At 41.0% G+C, this 21,538-nt stretch overlaps 1 protein-coding gene across 12 annotated transcripts in view; it reads right to left on the bottom strand.

The window, feature by feature from the left end:
- MAST2 (microtubule associated serine/threonine kinase 2) overlaps positions 1-21,538 on the bottom strand; it is a 175,805-nt gene that overhangs the window by 128,291 nt on the left and 25,976 nt on the right. For all 12 annotated transcript variants that reach the window (XM_032446368.1, XM_032446372.1, XM_032446369.1 and 9 more), the window contains 2 exons: positions 11,479-11,626; positions 8,459-8,601 (listed from right to left, as the gene is read on the bottom strand). In XM_032446368.1, coding sequence (XP_032302259.1) covers positions 8,459-8,601; positions 11,479-11,626 — 291 coding nt within the window. The remainder of the gene's footprint in view (positions 1-8,458; positions 8,602-11,478; positions 11,627-21,538) is intronic.

Below are 21,538 nucleotides of genomic sequence, written 5' to 3'. Positions count from 1 at the left end.
TTACCTCCATCTTCTCAACGCCTCACATTTAAACTCTGCTGCCATTTTCTTTTTAAAACTAACCTAAATGTAACTGGTTTCCAGATCATCTTTAGCACAAAAAAGAGAAACATTATTAAATTTGCTAGAGTGTCTTCTTGGAATGAAGCTGGTATTTAAATGAACTGCTTTGCTTGTAGATGTTATCTGATATTCCTACATGTTCACACCAGCCATAGGGTCTAACCTTCCTCCTATACTCCATGTCTGGCATAAGTCAAATATTTCTCAGTCTGCAACAACTTCAGCACAGCATGTAAACTGCAGCAAGAAAATAAATGTGTCAGCAGAGGAATCATCAAATAGAAAACAAGACGTCGTTGTCAAGTAACCATTTTAAACAGCTGCCTCTTCAAACAGGACTGATGCTGATGCCTAATCAATATAATCTGATGATGCTGGTGTGGTACTTCTCCTCTCAGTTCAGACACACCTGCTTGCACACACCAGTACAAACTGTTTCTTTTAAGAATATTCAGTTTATTTTGCTGACCCTAAAACAGCCTAAATCACCCTAAAACAGCCAGTTACATAATTTTATACTCCAAACTATCATTTGAGCAGAATCAAAGAGCTTATGGGTCAAAAGCTCACGATTCAAAACACTGTTCATTTATAGCAAGGAGATACTACAGAAATAGAAGTTGTATGAGGCCCAGTTACCATGGGATAAAAAAAGCGAGATGCAAATGTTAAGCAAAACTGTGATACAAGATGCAACGCTACAGCTTTTACCTCAGCATTTCCAGCTTTAGTTGATGACAGCACAAAGAAGTTAGAGTGGAAAAGCATTAAGGAGGTCACAGCAGAAGTTTTAGCTTGTGCACAAAGCGCTCTGAATTCGCAGCTCTTCTAGTTACTCTTGCATGGAGAGAATGGATTTTCTCTGTGGGGAGTTTAGCTCCTGCTCTCGAGATAGGGGAAGGAACAGGAAAAACAAAACCAAGAACTTCTAGAACACAGTAGGAGCACAAGAACCAAAGGACCTCAAGAACAGGCAGGAGTCTTACATGGGATCTAACTCACAGCACAGCCAGCACAGTGTGCAAAGCTGCAAACACAGGCAACCAAGGCTGACAGCACTGATGAAATGAGAGCAGTCACAAACATCCAACCTTTGTCTTCAACCTTTGGATTCTTGACACAGCACTAAACACGCCATGCACTTTCCTTGGCAATGCTCATCAAGTAAATCAGTATTTGGAAAATTCAAGACATCAGTTTTCCAGAAGCATCTCTGCAGTGAACTATTGTAACAAACAGGTAACAATCCCTCTACTAAAAGACAATGTGAGACCTCCAGTGCGTGCTGCAACCACATCTGTGCGAACAAATCTTCTAGCGCTGCTCCTTGTTAAAGGTACCCAAATCCTCCTTTGGAGCTGAGCCCATCTGGGGCTTGAAGCTGCACATTTCATTTAAAATCCAAGGCAGAGCATTTTAATTTCAAGTTTCACACAATGATTTATTTTCATGGACAAATTATGCAACTCTGCAACAGGAGCTCACCATCCAACTGCTTCTTACTGCTGCTGTACCGCATCACCACATTACAATAATGAAGTTCAAACACTCATATCTTCAACTGGGGCTCTGCGGCTTCGAGCAGCTGAAGAACAAATGCTGCCATTAACCCAGACCTCACCCCTCAAACAGGCACCAAATATATTAACAATGTTACTCAACCATGAGGTCATTGTGAGAACGCGCCAGTCTCAGTGGATTCCATTACAAAGCAAAACTGGGGGATTTTAATAGGATATTATTTAAGATACAAAATTAAAATCTCTCATTAAGTTATCTCCACAGCCCGTTTAATTTACTGAGCTCAAGATTTTTTTAAAGGTTATTTTAGGTTAATTACATTTTACGTTCCTTTATGACAGATCTGGAACTCAGTATTTCTTTCAATCCTCTGTTATAAACATTTTCCCCTTGCTGGTAACTTAATGTTCAGGCTGGCACACATTTCTGCATACCAGCAATGCCGTCTCAACACCATTTTACATTAATGATGTACACAGAATCCCTTTATATTTTTACCCCCAATGGAAACTTGGTCTCTGCAATGAATTACAAAAGAAGCACCTCTATCAGTCATTCCACTTTAGTTGCTGGTCATGCAGCCCAAGTAAATTACTTTGTAATTACTTATTTTGACCAAATGATTTAACCTCCCTGTATCCCAGGTTATCACAGTTCAGGTATCAGGATTGTTGCGTAAGTCTCAGGCTTCAGTGCTCTGCTTCAGTTACAAGGCCAAACCAATCTCTGCCAAGAGATATCACCTCTTCCCCTCTAGTAATCACAAAGGGCTGCAGATTAACTCTTGGGCAGGATTCTGAGCTACAGCTGGGCAGAGGTGAGGCAGAGAAACCAGCACACTCCATGTTCCTCAAAGCAGTAAGATGAGCCATCGCCGTGCTTCTGGAGCTGTAACTGTTGGTCTCAGTAACTCCCTGTATTTTGCCTCAGGACCCCCAGAGCTCTGCAAGCAACAAAGCTCATTTTCCACGCACACTACAGCAGTTTCTCACTTCACACCCACAATAGCGCTGCTGTCAGGAGCGGAACTGACTGCGTGTGCCAAAAATCAATTCAACATATTCATAGACAAAAAGTAACACACGGCATCTGAAGATAATGAGAGCTGCAATCATTCAAACTGACAGTCCAGCGCCTCACAATTATCACAAGGCAAGTTATATGAATTCCTATTTCCTATGACGACAAGCCTCAGGTTACACAGAAGAGCATTCACATTTTTCTTTCGAGTCTGAAAATCACTTTTGAGCCAATTAATCCACTCCAAAATGAAACCCACTTCACTGCAATGAGTACCAAGTTTAAAAGCTGGCCTGAAAAGGCTGAAGTTTCTGCACAGTGAGATGTATGCACTATACAGGAAGTATAACTTCGGTTCAGAACCTGCCACAATTACTTGCTGTGCTTTACACATGTGAATTATTTAGAATGACACTGACTGGTGAAAAACCTTTCAGGACTATCAGTTGAATGCCACTGTGAAGCACACAGACCTGAATGTGTCATGAAAATATGCACAATTATAGCATACGCACTTTAGTTTTCCCACCAGGGATTCCTTAAGGCTGTGACAAAGGTAAATCCCTGCATGCACTCTAAGCATTGCCCAGTGCTCTGAATTCTTAAGTATGCTCAATACTTAATATGCATACGCAATTTGCTTATAGTATGGTTTACTCCTTTGCAAACTCCTCATTCTCCGCTGCTCTGAATTATCAGATCCAAGTTCCTTGTCCTCACTTTGAGTCTCATCATTCAGTTCATGACAACATTCAACCCCCTTCTTCGCTGGAACCTCCTCCCCACCTCACCCTCAAATCCAGGCCCCTCAAACCAACAAACAAACTCAGACATTGCTTTAGTTCTTCAAGCAACTCTCACCTTCTGTCTCACCTCTTACAGCCACATCTTCCAAAACATACAAAACTTATAAGGACTCAGTCAGACACTTCACAGTGTGAGCAAATGCAAATTTGTCATTAGTTTGCATAAACTTAAGACTTAACACGACCTTAATTTGGAAACCCACTTACTTCCAATCTCACATTATTACATTTTTCCCCTCAACCACTATTTTAAAATGCAATTTCTGTGACTTAATGAAGTAAAAAAATCCCATCCGTTCATATAACCTATATTCTGCTGTATTCCAACAATGTAAAACTTAAATCCCACTTTTACAGTCAAGTAATGAAAGTTCTTCACTCCTTCAAACAACTACACGTTCGTCATGAGCTATAAACGTGGATGACTATTTTTCATTCACAAAGTTTTCAAATGGTTCTGCAGGAATTGTCCTTAGAACCGGATTTGTGAAGCAGCATAAAAAGGCAGAACATCAAGTCACATTGCGCTGTGTCAGGAGTTTTCAGTTGCAGGCTTTTAAGTGATGCTGCAGCCAACAGTAGCTACAGTACACTGGAAAACAGCTTTTTGCCCTTCTTTAGGTAGCAGTGATGTCATTTTCTGTTGAAAAATGCAACTCACTGTGATGAGATGAAACCTCCAGTGCTTCAGCACCACCTAGCAGCTCACAGACCAAAACACAGCCTGGCAATGCAGATTCTAACCCCAGAAATAGGCAAGAAACAATGACATATAATTACAAAATGAAAAAACTCGTTCTTACCTGCCCCAAAAAGCAACTTCCTATTGACAAAAAAACAACACTACAAGCCGTGGTATTTTGAAATACAAAACTAATTCATACTCCAGCCAACTAAAAACAGATTGCTAGCAAGTAGTTACTACTGAACAGAATCCCATGAATAATATCTTGTGCTGCAGTATCACCAGCACTTGTGCTGAAGAACATTTTAGCAATAGTTTCTTAAATCTCGGGGTTTGATTTCTTCTATTCGCCACGTGTCCACCAGCAGATGGCAGAACAGGACCAAAAAACCCTCACCAGGCCTTACAGGTATTAGCAATTGGTTTTAGTCTTAAAGTGAATTCAGTGGGGATTATCTAAGACATCTTAAACAGAGGAGCAAAGAAATCTAGAATATCAACAGAGAACATTCTCTCCTACATCTACTGGGCTTACCTCAGTTTGGACATCAACATTAACATGCCACAGGGTGAACTCCCAGTTACCTCACTTCCAGCAGACCTCATTGCCCTGAGGACCATTTGGCCCTTTCCGTTCAGTACTGCCAAATCCACACAGCCTTGAGTACATGAGCATTCAGAACAGACACAGCTGAGTGCAGAGCATCACAGGGAAAGAGTAATTCAACACAGGAAGTTCTTTGGTGTAACATCTAGTCCTTGCATGTGAGACACTCTGTCCTCCAGATTACCATGTACTATTCAAAATCTGAGAGGCTTTTATTTTGATAACCTGCTCCTTTTGGAATGAGATGGGGAAAGGCAAAATGATGCACTCTACAACAGCACAGAAAACACAACTCTATCATTTCGTTGATCAGTTTTCCAGTTCAAGGGCTAACGGGAACTTCAGTTGTGTGCAGAGAGCAGTTAAGAAAACCACAGTTTGGAAGGAGAGGAGAAAAAGGCTCAAAATTTTTCATGAAAGTATCATATTTTCCAACAACAGGCTTCTCTCAAGTGTTTTCTCATCACCACAGTTGGCAAAAGTAACACGTGTGGTTTCTTATTCTTGGAACATCTGTAATTTTTCCAAGCACTAGACTGTGAGCAATGCATGAAAGATGTCCCTTCCAACTCAGGATATTCTGTGATTCCATGACTGTAATTCATGGTAACAAACTGTCAGATGTTTCCTTCACAAAAAGCTGCAGACACTGCTTGAGCTGCTCTACGTTATTGTCGGTAGGCAGCGGTGCAGAAACCACACGTAAAAAACTCCTTTCTCACCACAAATGTCAGTACATATTTGACATCAGTGTGGCGCATCAGCTGAGCAGCATATCCAGTGGTGACGCACTGGAACAGGTTGCCCAGAGAGGCTGTGGATGCTCCATCCTTGCAGGCATTCAAGGCCAGGCTGGGTGTGGCTCTGGGCAGCCTGGGCTGCTGGTTGGCGGCCCTGCACACAGCAGGGGGTTGAAATTTCGTGATCATTGTGATCCTTTTCAAGCCAGGCCATTCTATGAATCTATCATCTTCAGAAGTATAAAGGAAAGGAAAACCATCCTCTGTCCATCCACACACACTCTGGAATACTAATACGTTATGGCATTGAAATAAAATGCTTTTGGCCAAAGTAATTCATTGAGTTTTGTTGAAATAAGCATTTGCAATAAAGACCATCCCAATCTGCCCCCTCTAAAACAATCACAGTACTGTCCTCTCAAATTTTATCTCTTCTAAAATTAACAGATCTTGAGGCTTTTTATGCCTTTCTTCACAAGAGAATGCACCCTTATTTCCAATGATTCTCATCAGTCAGCTTAAACATAGTCCAAGTTCTAACTCTTAAGACAGTGTCTTCAAGCCGAAATTTCACACAAATGAATACCCAAACTATTTTCCACGTTATCTCATACACACACACACACAGAGACACACACACTTCCCCACCCATCACCGTTCTCCCTTTAGTTTTTACTGCATCTGGGTGTTGAGATCAGAAAATGCCTAGGAATTCTCTCCCTCCCCCCATTACTTCCTTGGATATATTAAGGATTTAAAAGTCATAAATATGGAATAAAAATCATAGGATGTTCCCTACCAGATGTCATTCTACTACAATGAGAGCCATCTGTCTTACAGCTGATGATGAGCTTTGAAGGTCATCCTCCAAAATCCTCACTCACATACGTGGAAGGCCCAGAGATACATTCATCATCTATCACTACACCACACCAGTGCTCAGCATTCAGTCTCTGCTGGTTTCCTTCTTCAATCAAGAGCCCAATGACAGCTGCTATACAGACACATTGATCCAGACCATCACACATGCAAAGAGATGGAAGATTCTAACAATAAATTGCACTATACAATAAATTTAACATGTCAAAATGTGATTTCCAGTCCTTGAGCTGTTGCTAATAAGTAATCCAGCTATCAGACTTGTTTCTGAAGTTGCAAACTATTTCCATAGTAACTATCTTTAGTTCATTGTTCCACTTTGCAAATACTTCAAATTGCATTTTTCTCCAATTTAAGCACAGCAAACAATCTGTAGGATTATTAGTGGTTAGAAGAAAAAAACAAACAATGCCACTGAGTGCCAGCAAAGCAATTTAGTAGAGGAAAATACACTGATATCTACAGAACTATGAAGTAGGAACGTAGTGCACACGGCTTTGAGCACTATGCAGTCCCAGTACCACACTCCGAGCTTCAATCCAGCTACCTACCTATTGTATTAGTAACAAATAATAGGAGAATTATATGCTCTAACAATCAAGGCTTGCACATTAAAACAACATCCTACATTAGTGAACCTATTCATCTCCTAATAGAGCTATTCTTCTAAGAAGATTAATTATACTGGCAAGAAACCTTTTGCTGTTCTAATTTGTGAAATATACTTCAATACCACAAGCATATTAAAAGAGCTACAAACATATAACCAGCACAAGATCCCAGGACACACTGCATTTAATTAGGTGCTCATCTTATGATCAGCTCTTTAGACATTGCTTCAGAAGCCCATTTCATACACAAAAAATAATTCTAGGCTTAATTAACTACAAGTGTAATTAACATATAGCCCACCATAAACTACACAGAGGTAGGAAAACAGCCACATACTTCAATTCCTAGCAATAACACAGAGGAACAAACACTGGATTTACAGCTGAATGTGTCTGCTTTAATTAGATAGATGATTATTTTAAAATAAATTATGGACACTGCATGTCATAGCAGAGCATTTGATAGACAGCACAAACTCTGCCATGGCAAACTGAGAATACATCTTATTAATATGCAGCATTCGCACGCAAACACATCTGCAGCTCATTGAATTGTGCAGAGCTGTTAAACAACAACGTGCCACTCCAAATTATATACATGAGAACAGTGCTTTGTATTAAAGGACATCTATTTTCATTAACTTAAGCTATAAAGCTCCAAGGCATTTGCCTACCACTAGAGAATAAGTCTGTTTTAATGTGTTCCTTTTTTCACCCTGAAGTCCCTACCAGAGAAACACATTGATGTTCATGTGATAATTTGTGTTTTCTATTCATACAGTGAAACAATGACTGCTGCTAAGAAATGATATTTGAAGCAAAGACTGATAGAAGAGTATCTATGGATGGGCACCGAACTAAAACACTTGAATCACTGATAGATGTCTTTTCCTATTCTTACAGTTATCTTTTCACACTTCAGAATATACAATAATTAGAGGAAATAAGGAATATTATAGCTATAACCAGTTGAATTTCCTTCCCACACAGAACACTCTTTTCTTAGAGAACACTAATAGTACAGATGTAGCTTTCTTCTACGTTCTTCATTTCTACCAAAACCTTTTGACAGAAACCATGCAGCAAAGTAGATGTCAGCTCCAGATCCCCAGTTCCACGGACAGTTACCCCTTTCAGCTTCAGCCCCTTAGCTGCTCTCCAGGGAGATAAACCAACCAAGGGAGCTACTCAAGCTGTTTCCAAATTAAAGCTGTTTTAAACTGTCAGGTTCTCGTGCTCCCATCTCTTTCAGACAGTTTAAGAAGCATCAGGAAGGAGATTCCTCAAAAAGAAGTTACTCCCCACACTTACATTTTTTCCCTTTTCAGCTTTTTGTCAAAAAAGAATAATAAAGTGAATACACTCTCCTTCTAATTCACCGCCAACACAAAGAAGTGTACATACATATGAATAAAATAACACACTGACTGAAAGGGAGTAAAGAGAGGGAGGTAAATAAACCCAAGCACGAGATCACACTGCTTTTGATTTACAGCACAAAATCAAGTCCATGCAGACTTACTCACCAAACCAGCAGTAAGTGAAGGAGCAGACTGTCCCAGAGACTGGTTTCTCATGCGGACCAGGTTTGAGGTGTCTCCAGGTGGCTGCCAGATCGTCTGTCCCACTCCACTGTGGACACTATTCGATAAGGGAAGCAGCTGCTTTCCTTTAGAAACAAAAGCAAAATACCATCAACTTGTTCACAAAGAAGTTCCCAATTTCATAATGCAATGCTCAGTGACATGATTTAGCAGAGGGATGTCAGTTAGGGTCGTATGGTCAGGCTGTGGTTGGACATGATGATCTTTAAGGTCTTTTCTAACCTGAGCAATTTTATGATTCTAATGCAGAAAGCACATACTGCACGTGGCAAACTATCAGTAAATAGAAAATGGATTTGAAGTTTCGATAAGCTAGAAGCTGTAAAAGAACATTTCCTGTGAATTCATTACCCTTGCTAATTTTTTTTAATAGTTTACTTTCATTGTGAGGTAATGGGCAAATTCAAAGCCTTTTAGAAATGGACTTCTCTCATTTTATGCTGTTCTATACTTTGCGCAGCTTAAAAAGGAAACATCACTTGCTGCCAATTGAACATTTTGTTGCCCTATAGAGAAAAAACGCTCACATTGCAAAGTCCTTTAAAGGTAGTGTTAAAATTCTTCAGAAAATATATTCACAATTTAAAATATCACCTCTCCCAGATAATCAAGCCACCCACACAACCCTGCTTTCCCCACCACTGCAACATTCAGCTGTTTACGTAAGGGTGTATATTTAATCGTTGTTTCACTTTGAATCAGGGATCAATATTTTCTAACAGAAAATTCACTGGTCAGCAACATCGTACCATCCCAAAAGCAAAACATTCTGTCACTTCCCCAAACCTCCTTCACATCTGATTAATGTGGATGCTTCTCTCCCATGCTGCGCACGCAATGATGGCAGCTCCTATCTCAGGAGGCTCACATCACTGCACCTTACTGCAGGAAGTCCAGGAATCAATTAAAAGGATCTGCTCAATGTACTTATTTCTAGTCAATACAAAGCTCTGTTTTTAAAAGCAACAAACAGAAAATTTCCAGAACAAGAGAGAACCAAAGTCAAAGTATTGACTGCACCAAGCTTGACAGTGTCCTTCACAGTCAATGTGTATTCACAACAGTGTTATTCACAACAAAATAGAGTCTAGTGGTTAAAACACAAGTGAAAAAGTATTTAAATTGGGTTTCCGTTCTTAGCTTCCAAATGACTTCCTCTGTAACTCTGGTCATTCAGACTCTACTTCAGTATCAGCATCTGCAAAATTTTTCCTTAAAATGAGGATTGGCAGACTAAATTAATGTCTATTTGCACAGCTCAAAGATGAAACGTAGGCTGTTAATAGTATACTATTATAGTATAGACATCACTTCCCACGCTGAAACAGCGTAAGACATATTAGAGGCACTTATTTATATGGGGGAAAAAGAAAGACTAATTCTGAAACAGTGCCCCACCCCCTCCTTTCCAAGCACCGTGAACAAGGTTGTATTTGACAAATGATCACATGCTCAGGTTCTACAAGAGGAATCGCAGGGAGCTGGGAGACATTTGTTGCCATAAGCAGCAGGAAGAAGCCTCCATCTTTAAGCACACACATTGCAGAAATCTGCTCTCCCCAGCAGGCTGTTCTTCTGCAAAGACTTGACTTGACCTTAGCATTAAATAGGAAATATCACATTCACTAATTAAAGCTTCTACAGTATTTGGGAAGCTGTCAGTGTGATTACCCACAATTCCATATGGGGGATGCCATTTTTTGGGGTAATTTTGTTGACGTTATTTTTTCTGTAAAAATTACAAGCAATGTACCAAGTACACATTAATGGAATGAGTCACAGCACGAGAGATGAAAAGCCTTAATGCCAGTTAGCAAACAGACACAGCTTATTGGTACCTCATTCTCAGTCCCATTCAAAGCTGCTTACAGCAGTGGACATGATTTGTATGGTTTGCTCATTGCCAAGATTATATGTAAATACAACACCTCCTGATGTCAGCAGAGCCCAAAAACTACAGAAAGGTACATTGCTGTATTTATTTCAGTAAAGTACTAGTGAAGAGATCTTATAATAGCAATTCTAAGCATGTAAGTAGCGAACCATTCAAAATGCTGGTGCACGAGAGCTAGATTAACCTTTAATTCTCTGTAAGACAGAGCTGCCGATATCTCCTTTTAGTTCCACAAAGCAGCGAGCATTGAAACAAAGCAGAACCTCTTCCAGGAAATCAAGGAGCCACCAACTGAGTAATCTGAATTCAAGACAACAGATCTCCACTGAGAGTCAGACCATCTAGTTTGCACATACAATCTTCCATCTGCAATCATCAGTACTATCCCCAGCCATTATACTCAGCCAATAGTTAGTTACACAGCCTAACCTCAGTGTATTTATCTTTCTCCAGGTAAAGGAAGGAGGGAATAAGATTGGTTGTATTTTCAATTGCTTAAGTCAAGCCCACGCTGCTGCCAAAATGAAATGTTCACTTTCTTCCTCTTCCCCTCCCACCTGAGAATTTCCAGCATTTCTCATTCTTGCTCTAACATGCAAATACTCAACCAGTGAGCCTAATTAGAGAGGAAACACGCTGCAAGTTAACTGTACAGAACAACAGCAGTACTCAGGCAGACCAGCCAATTCATTCTAGACTGACCATGCAGCTCTTTATGGTCTCATGGCAGCATCACAGACTTTAACACAAGCTTTAAACTATGGTGAAACCTTCTCCTATCCTGCGCATTGAGCCTTTCAGAGAGAAAACTACTGAATGTTGTTCACCATTTTTTTAATCCATTACCAGATTACACTCACTGTGTGGTTCTACAGTAGATACCAACTAAATCTCTCTGATAGAACTTACCTTGCCTTCCTAACAAGAAATCATTTCTATTTTAAAAGAAATAACATAGGAGCGTCTTATTACAACTGTTATGAGAACAACTAATACTGAGTCTTTTAATTCTGATGAATTGTCACGTGGTCTCCACCAATGGCCATACCTGACAAAGAACTTGCCAAACTGCCTCTGCGCAGCTTGCAGTCATCTTGACTTAGCTGACGATGGAGCTTATTTTTCCCAGTAGATGAAAAGATGTCAGGATTGCTGAGCTTCCTGCAGCGTAACGGAGCGGACTCTGTTATTGCTTCCTGTACAAAGACAAACAAGAACAAGTTTGTTAGTGACAGCTAAGGTCTCTGTTTTCTGAGATGCATTAACTCTGACTAGAAGAGAGACATGATGTTTGATGTGATGTGGGCTCTACACAAGAGCCCGGTCAAAGATGGCTCTTGAACATTCCTGTTGTAAATCTTACCATTAAAGTCAGGAAAAGGCAGTGAAGCTACAGCAATTATTTCCTATTACAGGGAGTAGGGAAAGAGACTAAATCCTTCCACAGCACACAACAAACCTTCAAGAAAAACAGAAGAGCACCAAACACATCCACAGCTTTTCTCTGCTACATTCAGCGGTTCTGGAGGTGTCACAGTAACTCAGAACACTGAAGAAAAATGACGAGCACCGCTACCATACATGTGCTTGGATCGATGCACTTGGGCAGTCTCTCCTTCTCTGCAGCTGTGCAGCAAGTTCCACATATCTTAATGGACTGTTCCACTTTATCACAAATGCCTCTCATTAGCTACTTCGAGCCAAGCTTGTCCATATAAAATCTCATCTGAGGCAGAGAATAAGCTGCAAACAATTTCCCTACGTGATACATTACTACGTGGCTTAACATAACTTTAAATCATGTCTTCTAAATTACGCTTAAATTTTAAAAAATCATCTATCACCAGTAGCTGTTAATTAAGATCTGCAGATCACAGTCGAAATCTATTTCTGAAGTCATTAATGCAAATCTATTCAGCCTACAGTGTTATGCCTCAAACTGTCAAACGCAAACTAAGACTGCACTCAAAAAACTTCAAGATTCTTTGGGGAGAGGAAAAAAAGATTTGCTGTCTGCAAATGAAGTACAGCAGTATTACATGAACAGCCCTAATAAAGTCAATGGGAAAACAACACACAAGAAGAGATCTTCCATGTCCTTGTCCTAAAGCAAGATGTAACACACATGAAGGGCAAAGATCTTACACAACATCTCAAATCCATGGGTAAGGACAACTCTCTGCAGTGATAACACAGTTCTGTTTACATGCTTTCCAGTTACTAAATAGAACAGAGTGGCTGAAGCATCCCTTACGTGGCACAAGCCACCACAATTTTAAGGGCCCTACTTCCACTCTTGAGTTGAAAAAAGAAGCATGGCCATGTGATGGCACTCAGTGATAAACCTCCCTGAGCCAACAAATGAAGTGCTATAACACACAGCTGCTGAGTCTGAAACACCAGCAGGTGGATGGTAGGGCAAAACCCCACTTAGGGCTCGTCTGTAGGGCCTGCGTAGAAGATCTAACATTGCACAGGTCAGCACTTGTTACATTTACTTTGTGTTATAAGTCAAAACGTAATTTGGAAGCACATAATGTTGTATGACCACTAACCTTCCTTAAAAAAAACCAAAACTCTAAAAGAAGCAAAAACATTCAACTCTGACTACTGAGCACACAAATCTGCAGGCCACAATACTTTGCTCAGTCAGAAATGGAAGGTTTCTTATGCCCAGCAAGCACAATAGCCCAAGGTGAAATGACCTCTCACATACTGCTGAAAGAAAGAAAAAAAGGAGAAAGATGACAAATTGGCAAATAATACACTAATATGACCCTGTTTTGTAAGGAAGGCAAGAAATGAGTAACACCCATCAGCTATAACTCAAAATGATTTTTTAAGCAGTAAAAACTGCTGACATTAAAAATGGAAAAAAAATCAGGTCCTGTTTGTTATTTAATAAGTAAGAGCCAGTTGGTTCAAGATTCTGTGTGCCTGTATCTGAAAAGCATTTTTCTTCTCAGCCTTTCCCTTTGTTTTAAACAGTAAATGTGGGTCCTTAACAAAACTAGCACGAATACTGCACCAAAGGTAAATATATAAGCTTTATTCATTATCAATGTGACATTATCAGAACAGCAGGGAGCCCAGCATTACTGCTGCAGTGATAAAGTGGCACAGCACAACACACACATCACAGGTGAGTACCTCCAGCTTCTGCCTGCACTCATCCATGCTTACAATGCAGATTACAGAGGAAGGACAAGAAAAACAGTTGAAAGCAAATGAAAATGCATCATAACACTGCAAGGTACACCCTCATCTTGCTGCTCTGATGGCAAGATCCTTCCCTTGTTGACTCCTCAGGAAACAACTCCAAGGCGTGCTTGATTACAGCTAATGAATTGGAAGCTTTCATGTCCTTTCACCAGGGAAGTTCAAGTTGTTAACTTTGCTGCCAAGTGCTCCCAGCTGCAGGAATGCATTAAAAGCCTTCTTAAAAAGCAGAAGTAAATATTTACAACTATGTGCACCATCACGCCCTTTTTGAAGATCATCGAAAGGCGGAATCGCTTTATTCCTAATGGCACCACAGTCTGGAAGACAGAGCAATTTGTGATTAAATGGTATCAGCCTGAATGCTCGGTGCTAACATGGAAATACACAGCACCACAGTGATCTACACAAAGCATTGATCCTACACCTTAGGAACCCTGTCTGAAGAAGGAAAAGGATAGTGCAGTTCTTGAATTCAAGGCCTAAGGTACAATATCTACTAGATTTTCAATCTTCTTTGGAAAAAGAGAAGCACTTTCCAAAGGAAAAATGACAGAAGATTTAAGTTTCAATACAGCTTCAAATAAAAGTCTTTGTTGGTCTGAGACGGAGCCCTTGAAAACCATCCCAAGACAGAGAGGGACAGAGGGATGAGACCAAACCCACCTGCTGCTGTGAACCCTCTTCCAAATGAAGCTGCCTACAGAGAAAGAAAGCAGTAACTCATGAGCCAAACCTGGGCATGAGCAATTCAATTACTAGAGATGGTGAGTAATACAATTTTAAGACCTAATCTCAATTTACTGAACTTATCTAAATAATAAACACTGCACAGGGGAAAAATTTGTATACGTGATGAAAACAGACCATGATTGATGGTAATGTGTTACCATCACTAAGGAGGGTCATTATTTACATCAAGAAAGAAAATTAAATGCTCTTTGTGGTCTGTAAGAGTCTAAGCTCCAATCTCTTGGCATCACTATTGTTGTTGCCATGAACAGCCCGGAATCTTCTCACTTGTTTGCACAGATGAGAAGCACCAATGCACAGCAAACATAAAAAGCACGATGCGAAGTCTACCTGAGGAAAAACTCCCTGAAACTCAACAGCAGAGCTGCATGTATGATATAGGGGGGAAAAAAAATCATCCTTTGATTGCAGGACCGTACATAGAGCAACCAATAGCCTTACAACCAAAGGAGACAGGACACTGGGACTGCAGAAATGAAGTAAGCCTTCAGAAACATAACAAGTCCTTAATCCTTACCTTTTCTAAACAGAAATCACATAAAATGTCAGGCGAAGATACTAATTCAATTCTTATCAATATCTGCACAGAGAAATTGAGTTTCTACAGTTGGACACAAAAGCTTCCCCTCATCAAGTTCCACCCCAAAGAAACAAGAGCCAAATTCTGTTCCAAGGACAAGCTGTGTATTTCTTCTCTTCTGCTCGAGAACAAAAACAATGCCCGATTGTCAGGTTCGTGCACATCAACACGACTCAAGTTCACACTGAAAGCCCACAGTCAGCAGACTGCGCAGTGCCTGCAACATTGGCAGAACAGGGCTGGGAACAGATTCTCCCCATCTTAAAACCAAGGATCAATGCAAGGGCCAAAGAACATCCCAATAACTCATTGTATACATAACTGAGCTTCCGTAGCCATGTATTTTTGCCCTTTGTAATAATACAGCTAATTCAATTAAATAAGGCCTTCAGATCTTTTTTAATGCACTGAGATAGTAGAAAGCATCAATTTCATATAGCCAAAGAGTGACATCTAACACGATACCCAAAAACAAAAAATAAACAGTAAAAATGAGTCAGTTCTCTCTGCTCTGCTGAAACAGGTTTTGTTGTGACTTGCAAAAAGAAGAGAAGCCGTTGACCAAACTTCTTCCTCCACTGAGCAGCAGTTTGATCAGGTTTCAAACAGTACCACGTCACCACAAAAAAGGCACCACAGTACGACATAATTCAACGTGGAAATCAAGCAGTGTGTAACTCTATGACACACGTGTTATTTGTGCTACTTCTCAAAGCAGTCATGAATATTTCCACAGTCTTTCAGGCTTCTGTAGGTACCTAACCCAAGCCCTGGATCTTCTACTGCTCTGTACCAGCTCATAGTGGTGTGTGATTGTAACAAGCATTTCCACAGCAAATCCATCCCCTTATGACACAAGGCTTCTATTGGCTCCTGACTGATATGCTCCTCTCAGACAGTGAACACAGGGCACTGCTGAGCTCATAGGCAAACCATCAACAATGGGAACATCCAAACACTCATCATCCCTCCACTCTCATTTAGCTGTTCTAATATGCAAAATGATCTTCTTCATAAAGTACAATATTTACTCTTATCTTCAGCAGTGACAGGAAATCTAAATCTCACGTGGACAAGCCAAATCATCTGTGTGATGATGCAACACCTACCGATGTATCAATTATAGAAATATATTGGATTTGCCCATTAATATTTAACTTTGAAAGACATTATGTTTTTATGGCATCAGACCAGAGAAGTGCCATATGCCCTTTGGCTCTATTTTGCTGTTATCTAACAAAACCATTGCAGAATTGGTCACTTGACTCCATTCCCCTTTGCCTGGTTTTAGACGAACCTTTTCTTCAGCAATTTTTTTCCCCCCTTACTTTTGAACATCACCATAAGCACACAGGTGAACTCAGACCAAGCAATACGGCACCAGCAGCTGCCACTGCTGCCTCACCAACACAAAACAGCAGAACCGTGGCTAATGAAGGCACTGAGCAGCAGCAGCTGTGGCATCAATATGAATGTGGAGAAGGCAGTGAGACACACCTACAGAACCTGGAGGGGTTTTGCTCTTTACCTTCTGTTCTTGTTTCCTCAGAAAAATGAGAAAAAGAACAGGGAGCAGTTCCTTCTTCACCTGCAATACTCTGGTTTCTTCACTACCTTTTTGGTGTTTATTTAACCAAGGAAGAAAGAGATAAATACAAGAAATTAAACTCTGAGATGAGTTAAGAATGCCTGTCAGTCAAGCACAGAAATAAGATGCACTCTGGCTCACCATATCAGAAGCTGAATAGGCCAGAACTTGGTATCTTCTCAGAAAAACAAAATTGTTCTGCCTTCTTACTGAAATAAGAGCTGTAAGATAGCAAAGAAAGGGAGAAGGGAAGTCTGAGGTCTAGAAACAGCAGCTCTGAATTGTCCATGGTAAGTCATAGTGACAGCCTGTGATTTGGTAGTCTTTAGCAATGTCTTCCGTAAGTATTTTCTTTAGCTCCTTTGATGAAACAGACACAGGACAGAGTTGTCCTACAATCAGCCCTAAATAGCAGGAACACCCCAAAACACGTAGCTGGAGCATCCCTGTAAACAGATGGTTTCTGATCTCCCAGAACTCAGCATTAGTCCTTCCATCCATTGATAAGATGGAGCAATAATGTCCATGAAACATATCAGGCTATTTATAACCTATATTTGCCTTTGTAGAATTTGTAATTTGAATACCAAAACCTGCATTAGTCGTGATAGATCCATTTGGTTGTTTATTCTGGAGAAAAAAAGCACGCAGAACTTAAGTTTTATCCCAGTTTTTGTGCTTTGACATGAAGGCAAAATGCAGAGCATTGTGAGTTGTTAAGCACAGGGCCTACACTGATAGTAGAACAGCAGCACAGCTCTCAGCAGCAGCCTGAGAGACAGAAGGGCACACAAAGCTCAGAAGCAAAGCACCAACCGTAGTCAAGAAGTTGCTTCTTCACCTATCAAGCAAAAGGGATGACTCACAGCAGATACAACCAATGAATCCCAAACTGACAGGCAGTATATACAGGGCTCATCACAACAGAGGTATTGCCTTTAACAGCCCTGAAGATACCAAGATGGAAAAGAAAAAAAAAGAGAGCAGGAACACTTATTATATTTGAAGCATCATTTCTGAGCAGGACAAAAAGAAAAGATGCCTTCAATTTCCAGGCTTGCCCCACAACAAGGAAAGCATGGTAACAGCTCATCTGCAGCTGTGGAGGCCAAACAAATTTGAGTAGGACTCTGGGGTTTGGCCAGTTTCTTTCTGCCTGCTGGTTACCGACTGCTTTCCAAACAAATGAACAGGATGAGAAGGCAGTGGAAAAGATCCTTTGCTGTTCCCTAAAAGACAACACGAAAGCAGTGGATAAGCTTTCTAACTTAATGTTTAAAAGCAGCCTAGGAATGACTTGTGCAAGTTCCTGAAAACGGGCATTAGAAATATCCTCACAGACACGACATTGCACAACTTTCTCCCATATGATACACCCAGCTGTGGGACTGCAATCCCTGCAGATGTAAGCAGGCAGCCATCAAACAGCTGAGCAGTAACCTTGTCTGTGAGCACGGTGCTGGAGGTGCCAGCAGAACGCTGCCTACTTTTGGTGCACCCACTGCAAGAACAACTGGGGGGAAAGTGCAAAGCACTTAAAGCAAAGGAACTCATCATGTTCTGTTCCAGCCAAAGCCAGATTTTACATTTCAAATAGTTAATACATGGAAAATATATCAGATAATAGAGTTCTTAATGCCTATGCTAGCACAGGCATATTTCCACAGCTGAAAGTTGGATGTCAGACAAAACAAGCTTTGAAATAAGACGTGGTTTAGTTTCCTAACTGCAGGAATAATTAAACATTGGCAGAGCTTTCTAGAAGAGGTGACAGATTCACCATGATCTAAGCTTAAGATAAGATCCATTTCTACGTTGTTTTAATTTCTCAGGAAAGCTGCACAGCCTGAGCACATGGAGGAATCCCAATGGATGGCTGCAATAACACACAGGGGCTGCAGGACCAACACGACTACAAAGCTGCAAAGACAGGAAGAGAAAGGAATACTTGTGCTACACTCAAAAGGTCCGTAGCACTACAGTTCCAACTGACTGCAACATTTAAAATACACAGTCTGGGGAACAGGTAAGGCCTCAACCTCTTCAGCCACCCCAAAATTTACAGCTGGAGATGGTCCATTGCATCACAGAAAGGAGCATGACAATATGAAATTAACCAGGACTAAAGAGATTTTCCAGTTCTCTCCATATTCGGTATATAGCTTACCTGCTGGCTTCAACTGAACATCTCCCATACAACAAACACACAGAACGGAAGAGTCCCAAGTGCAGCAACACTTCAGCCCAACTCATGGTCAGGAGCAGCCAAGTTAAGCTTTATACAAGTCCAAGGTTCCATCTAACCCAGAATGCTGCCTCTACAACTTGCAGTTCCCTCTGCCAGTTCATTTGAGTTCAGTTTTCCTCAGTAATCTTCACCACATTCCTGCTACTGTACCTGACCTCTGAATGCTTTTTCCATCCATGATTCCCAGAGGCAAAACAATGGATGCACTCATTACCTTTCACATGAAGGCCCACCTCTTTTTAAGTCTGATTAACTTGGTATTAATGGAAACACTCAGCTGCTGTTTGCTACCTGCCCTCTACATACCAAACATGGTCTCATGTGCCTTCATCAGAAGCCCCTCGAGTCGTATCTTCTGACCATTAAATATTCCTCTCTATTGGAACTTTGATCTTTGACTTCTACCTGAAGTAGAAAACGACAATAAAAGCAACTCTGCCAAGCACAGTGTCACATGCAGGATCTCTCACAGCAAACAGCACAAAGTATCAAACTATGAAAGCCTGATATAGAAACAATTTAATGCTTATAATGTTTAAATACTTATTATATACCATTTAATGAGGGCAACCATCACCCACCTTAAGCATTTCACCTCAACTCCGTTTTTCTCCTTCATTGCAGTCATATCTGAGGATTAAGCTGATCCTTTATAGAGATTTAAGAGGGCTGTGTTTGACAAAGACGCCACCAGGCAACAATGCTTAACTGCCATGGGATAAGAAGCACAACTCAACTACTAACTGGCTGATTAACAGATAGGAAATAAGAGGTTGGAGTAAACAACCCTCCTACAAAAAAAAGGAGGATTGTTAACAGAACCCCACAAGGATCTGTTCTGGGATCAATACCTTCAATGCTGTAAGGGAAGACATAGGAAATAAGTGTAACATTTACACCACAGTTTGCTTAGTTATTCAAGGTTAAAGAAGTGATGGCCAAGGATCTGGAGTCAACCTGAATGATACATCTTAGGTAAGATGTGAAATAGCAGATCAGATTAGATGTTGGTCAGCACAGCTATGCAAGTAGGAAAAAAAAAATAATAATAAAGCACCTAAATTCATATCCACAATTATAAACTATGAAGTGAGAAGATTAAAGGTAGCAGACCCCCACCCTGCCCCTCTGATCCCTGCAGCACTGTGTTTAAGAGGGAAAAGCGCTGCTAAAGATGCCAAATAAACAGTATGGACATTGGAAAGAAAGAATAGAATCACTTCTGAAACCTCCTCGGGATGTCACACGAGCAAGGGATTGGTAAATAAGAACACGAGTTCTCTTTTTTTGCTGTTTCTTCCAGCAAAGAAACTACACAAAGTTTCCACACCTACAAAGGGGTGGAAAATTGAAAAGCAAACAAAAAAGAGGAGATTTTTTCCTCTCAGGTTGTGCTCATGCCATACAGCACTCAGCTGCAGGATGTTGTGGACACTATGAGTATATACAGCTTCAAATACTGATTGGAGACATTCACAGAAGAAAAACCCACTGGGGGCACTAAAAACAAATATCACCTCCAGCCCCGGAAATCTGAGAGCCACAAATTGCTGGAGGCTGGAAAAGGTATTTCCTCAATCCACACTATGCTCTTCTCTAAGCATCTGCTTTTGGCAGCGCAGAAAGACAGGTTAGCGGGCTCTGTAATGTGACCAAGTACGGTCGGCATCATCTTCTGAAGTAAGTCAAAAAGAAAGAAGTGCAAACATTAATTGTACGTACCCGTTGGATCTATAAGCACAGCACATTAAAGGATTGGCTTTTCAAAGGCCCAGAAGGTCAGCACAGCGATTAACTACCATGGTCACAGTCTGATAAGTACTTTTTCCAACACTGGGAGTAGCTTAGTCTTTCCCAACCACAAACGTGTGAAACTGCATGGCAAACACACAGCAAAACCTGACTTCACCACCAGCAGCTCCCTGTGGCTGTGCACGCTGCTGTGGGCCTGGGACACAACAGCTGCTTGAAACAGAGGTGACCCCAAAGGAAACATGTGTCAGTGTGGAAATAAAACATCACTATCTTCTGCATCTCAGAAGGTCCTGCCATCACCCACTGCACCAGCAGCTCCTGACCTTTGCATGCTGAGCTGTTGAGACTAGAGACAAGACTCTGTGAGAAAGGCTTCTGTGACCTGTTTATTGATGTTGCTCAACACACCCACTTAGTTCAAGTTGTTTACTGCGTTTACAGAATCTCTACCACTTCAAATAGAACAAATAAGGGGAGAGAAGATGAGACGGCGCCCTTTGGAGTTCGGGGGGTTCTTGCACAGGTAGGTACCAAGATGGCACCTTCCATCACAGCAGCTCTCTGCCAGAACAACAACCTGTTCCCACAAGTCAAACCAGCCCTCAGTCAGAACACCTGAGCTAAGAGCACACTGCCAGCTTCTCCCCTTCAATAAGTTTATGTCTCAAACACTGGCAGTTCTGAATTTACAGCCTTTCCTGTCTCACGTTAATGTTGTTCTGATGAAGCTTCCTGAGCATTCCGCACATGATGATGTGGTGCACTCTGTATACACAGTTTGTAAACACTTTGAGTCACAGCTTCCACGTCAGTATCATACACAGCGTCACAACAACGCAGCAAACACCTTTGTGTTGTGTACAGCAGTTCCACCAACCGTTATATGAGTGGACAGACTGGAGCACAAGGCTGTCACCTCTTCAGCTTTTACTTATTCCTTCTGTTGGTTGCTCCCAGAGCCCAGT

The sequence above is a fragment of the Coturnix japonica genome, chromosome 8, assembly GCF_001577835.2.
Source record: "Coturnix japonica isolate 7356 chromosome 8, Coturnix japonica 2.1, whole genome shotgun sequence".
NCBI lineage: Eukaryota > Metazoa > Chordata > Aves > Galliformes > Phasianidae > Coturnix > Coturnix japonica.
The sequence above is the reverse complement of the archived record's forward strand: the minus strand, read 5'-3'. Positions and strand labels throughout refer to the sequence as shown.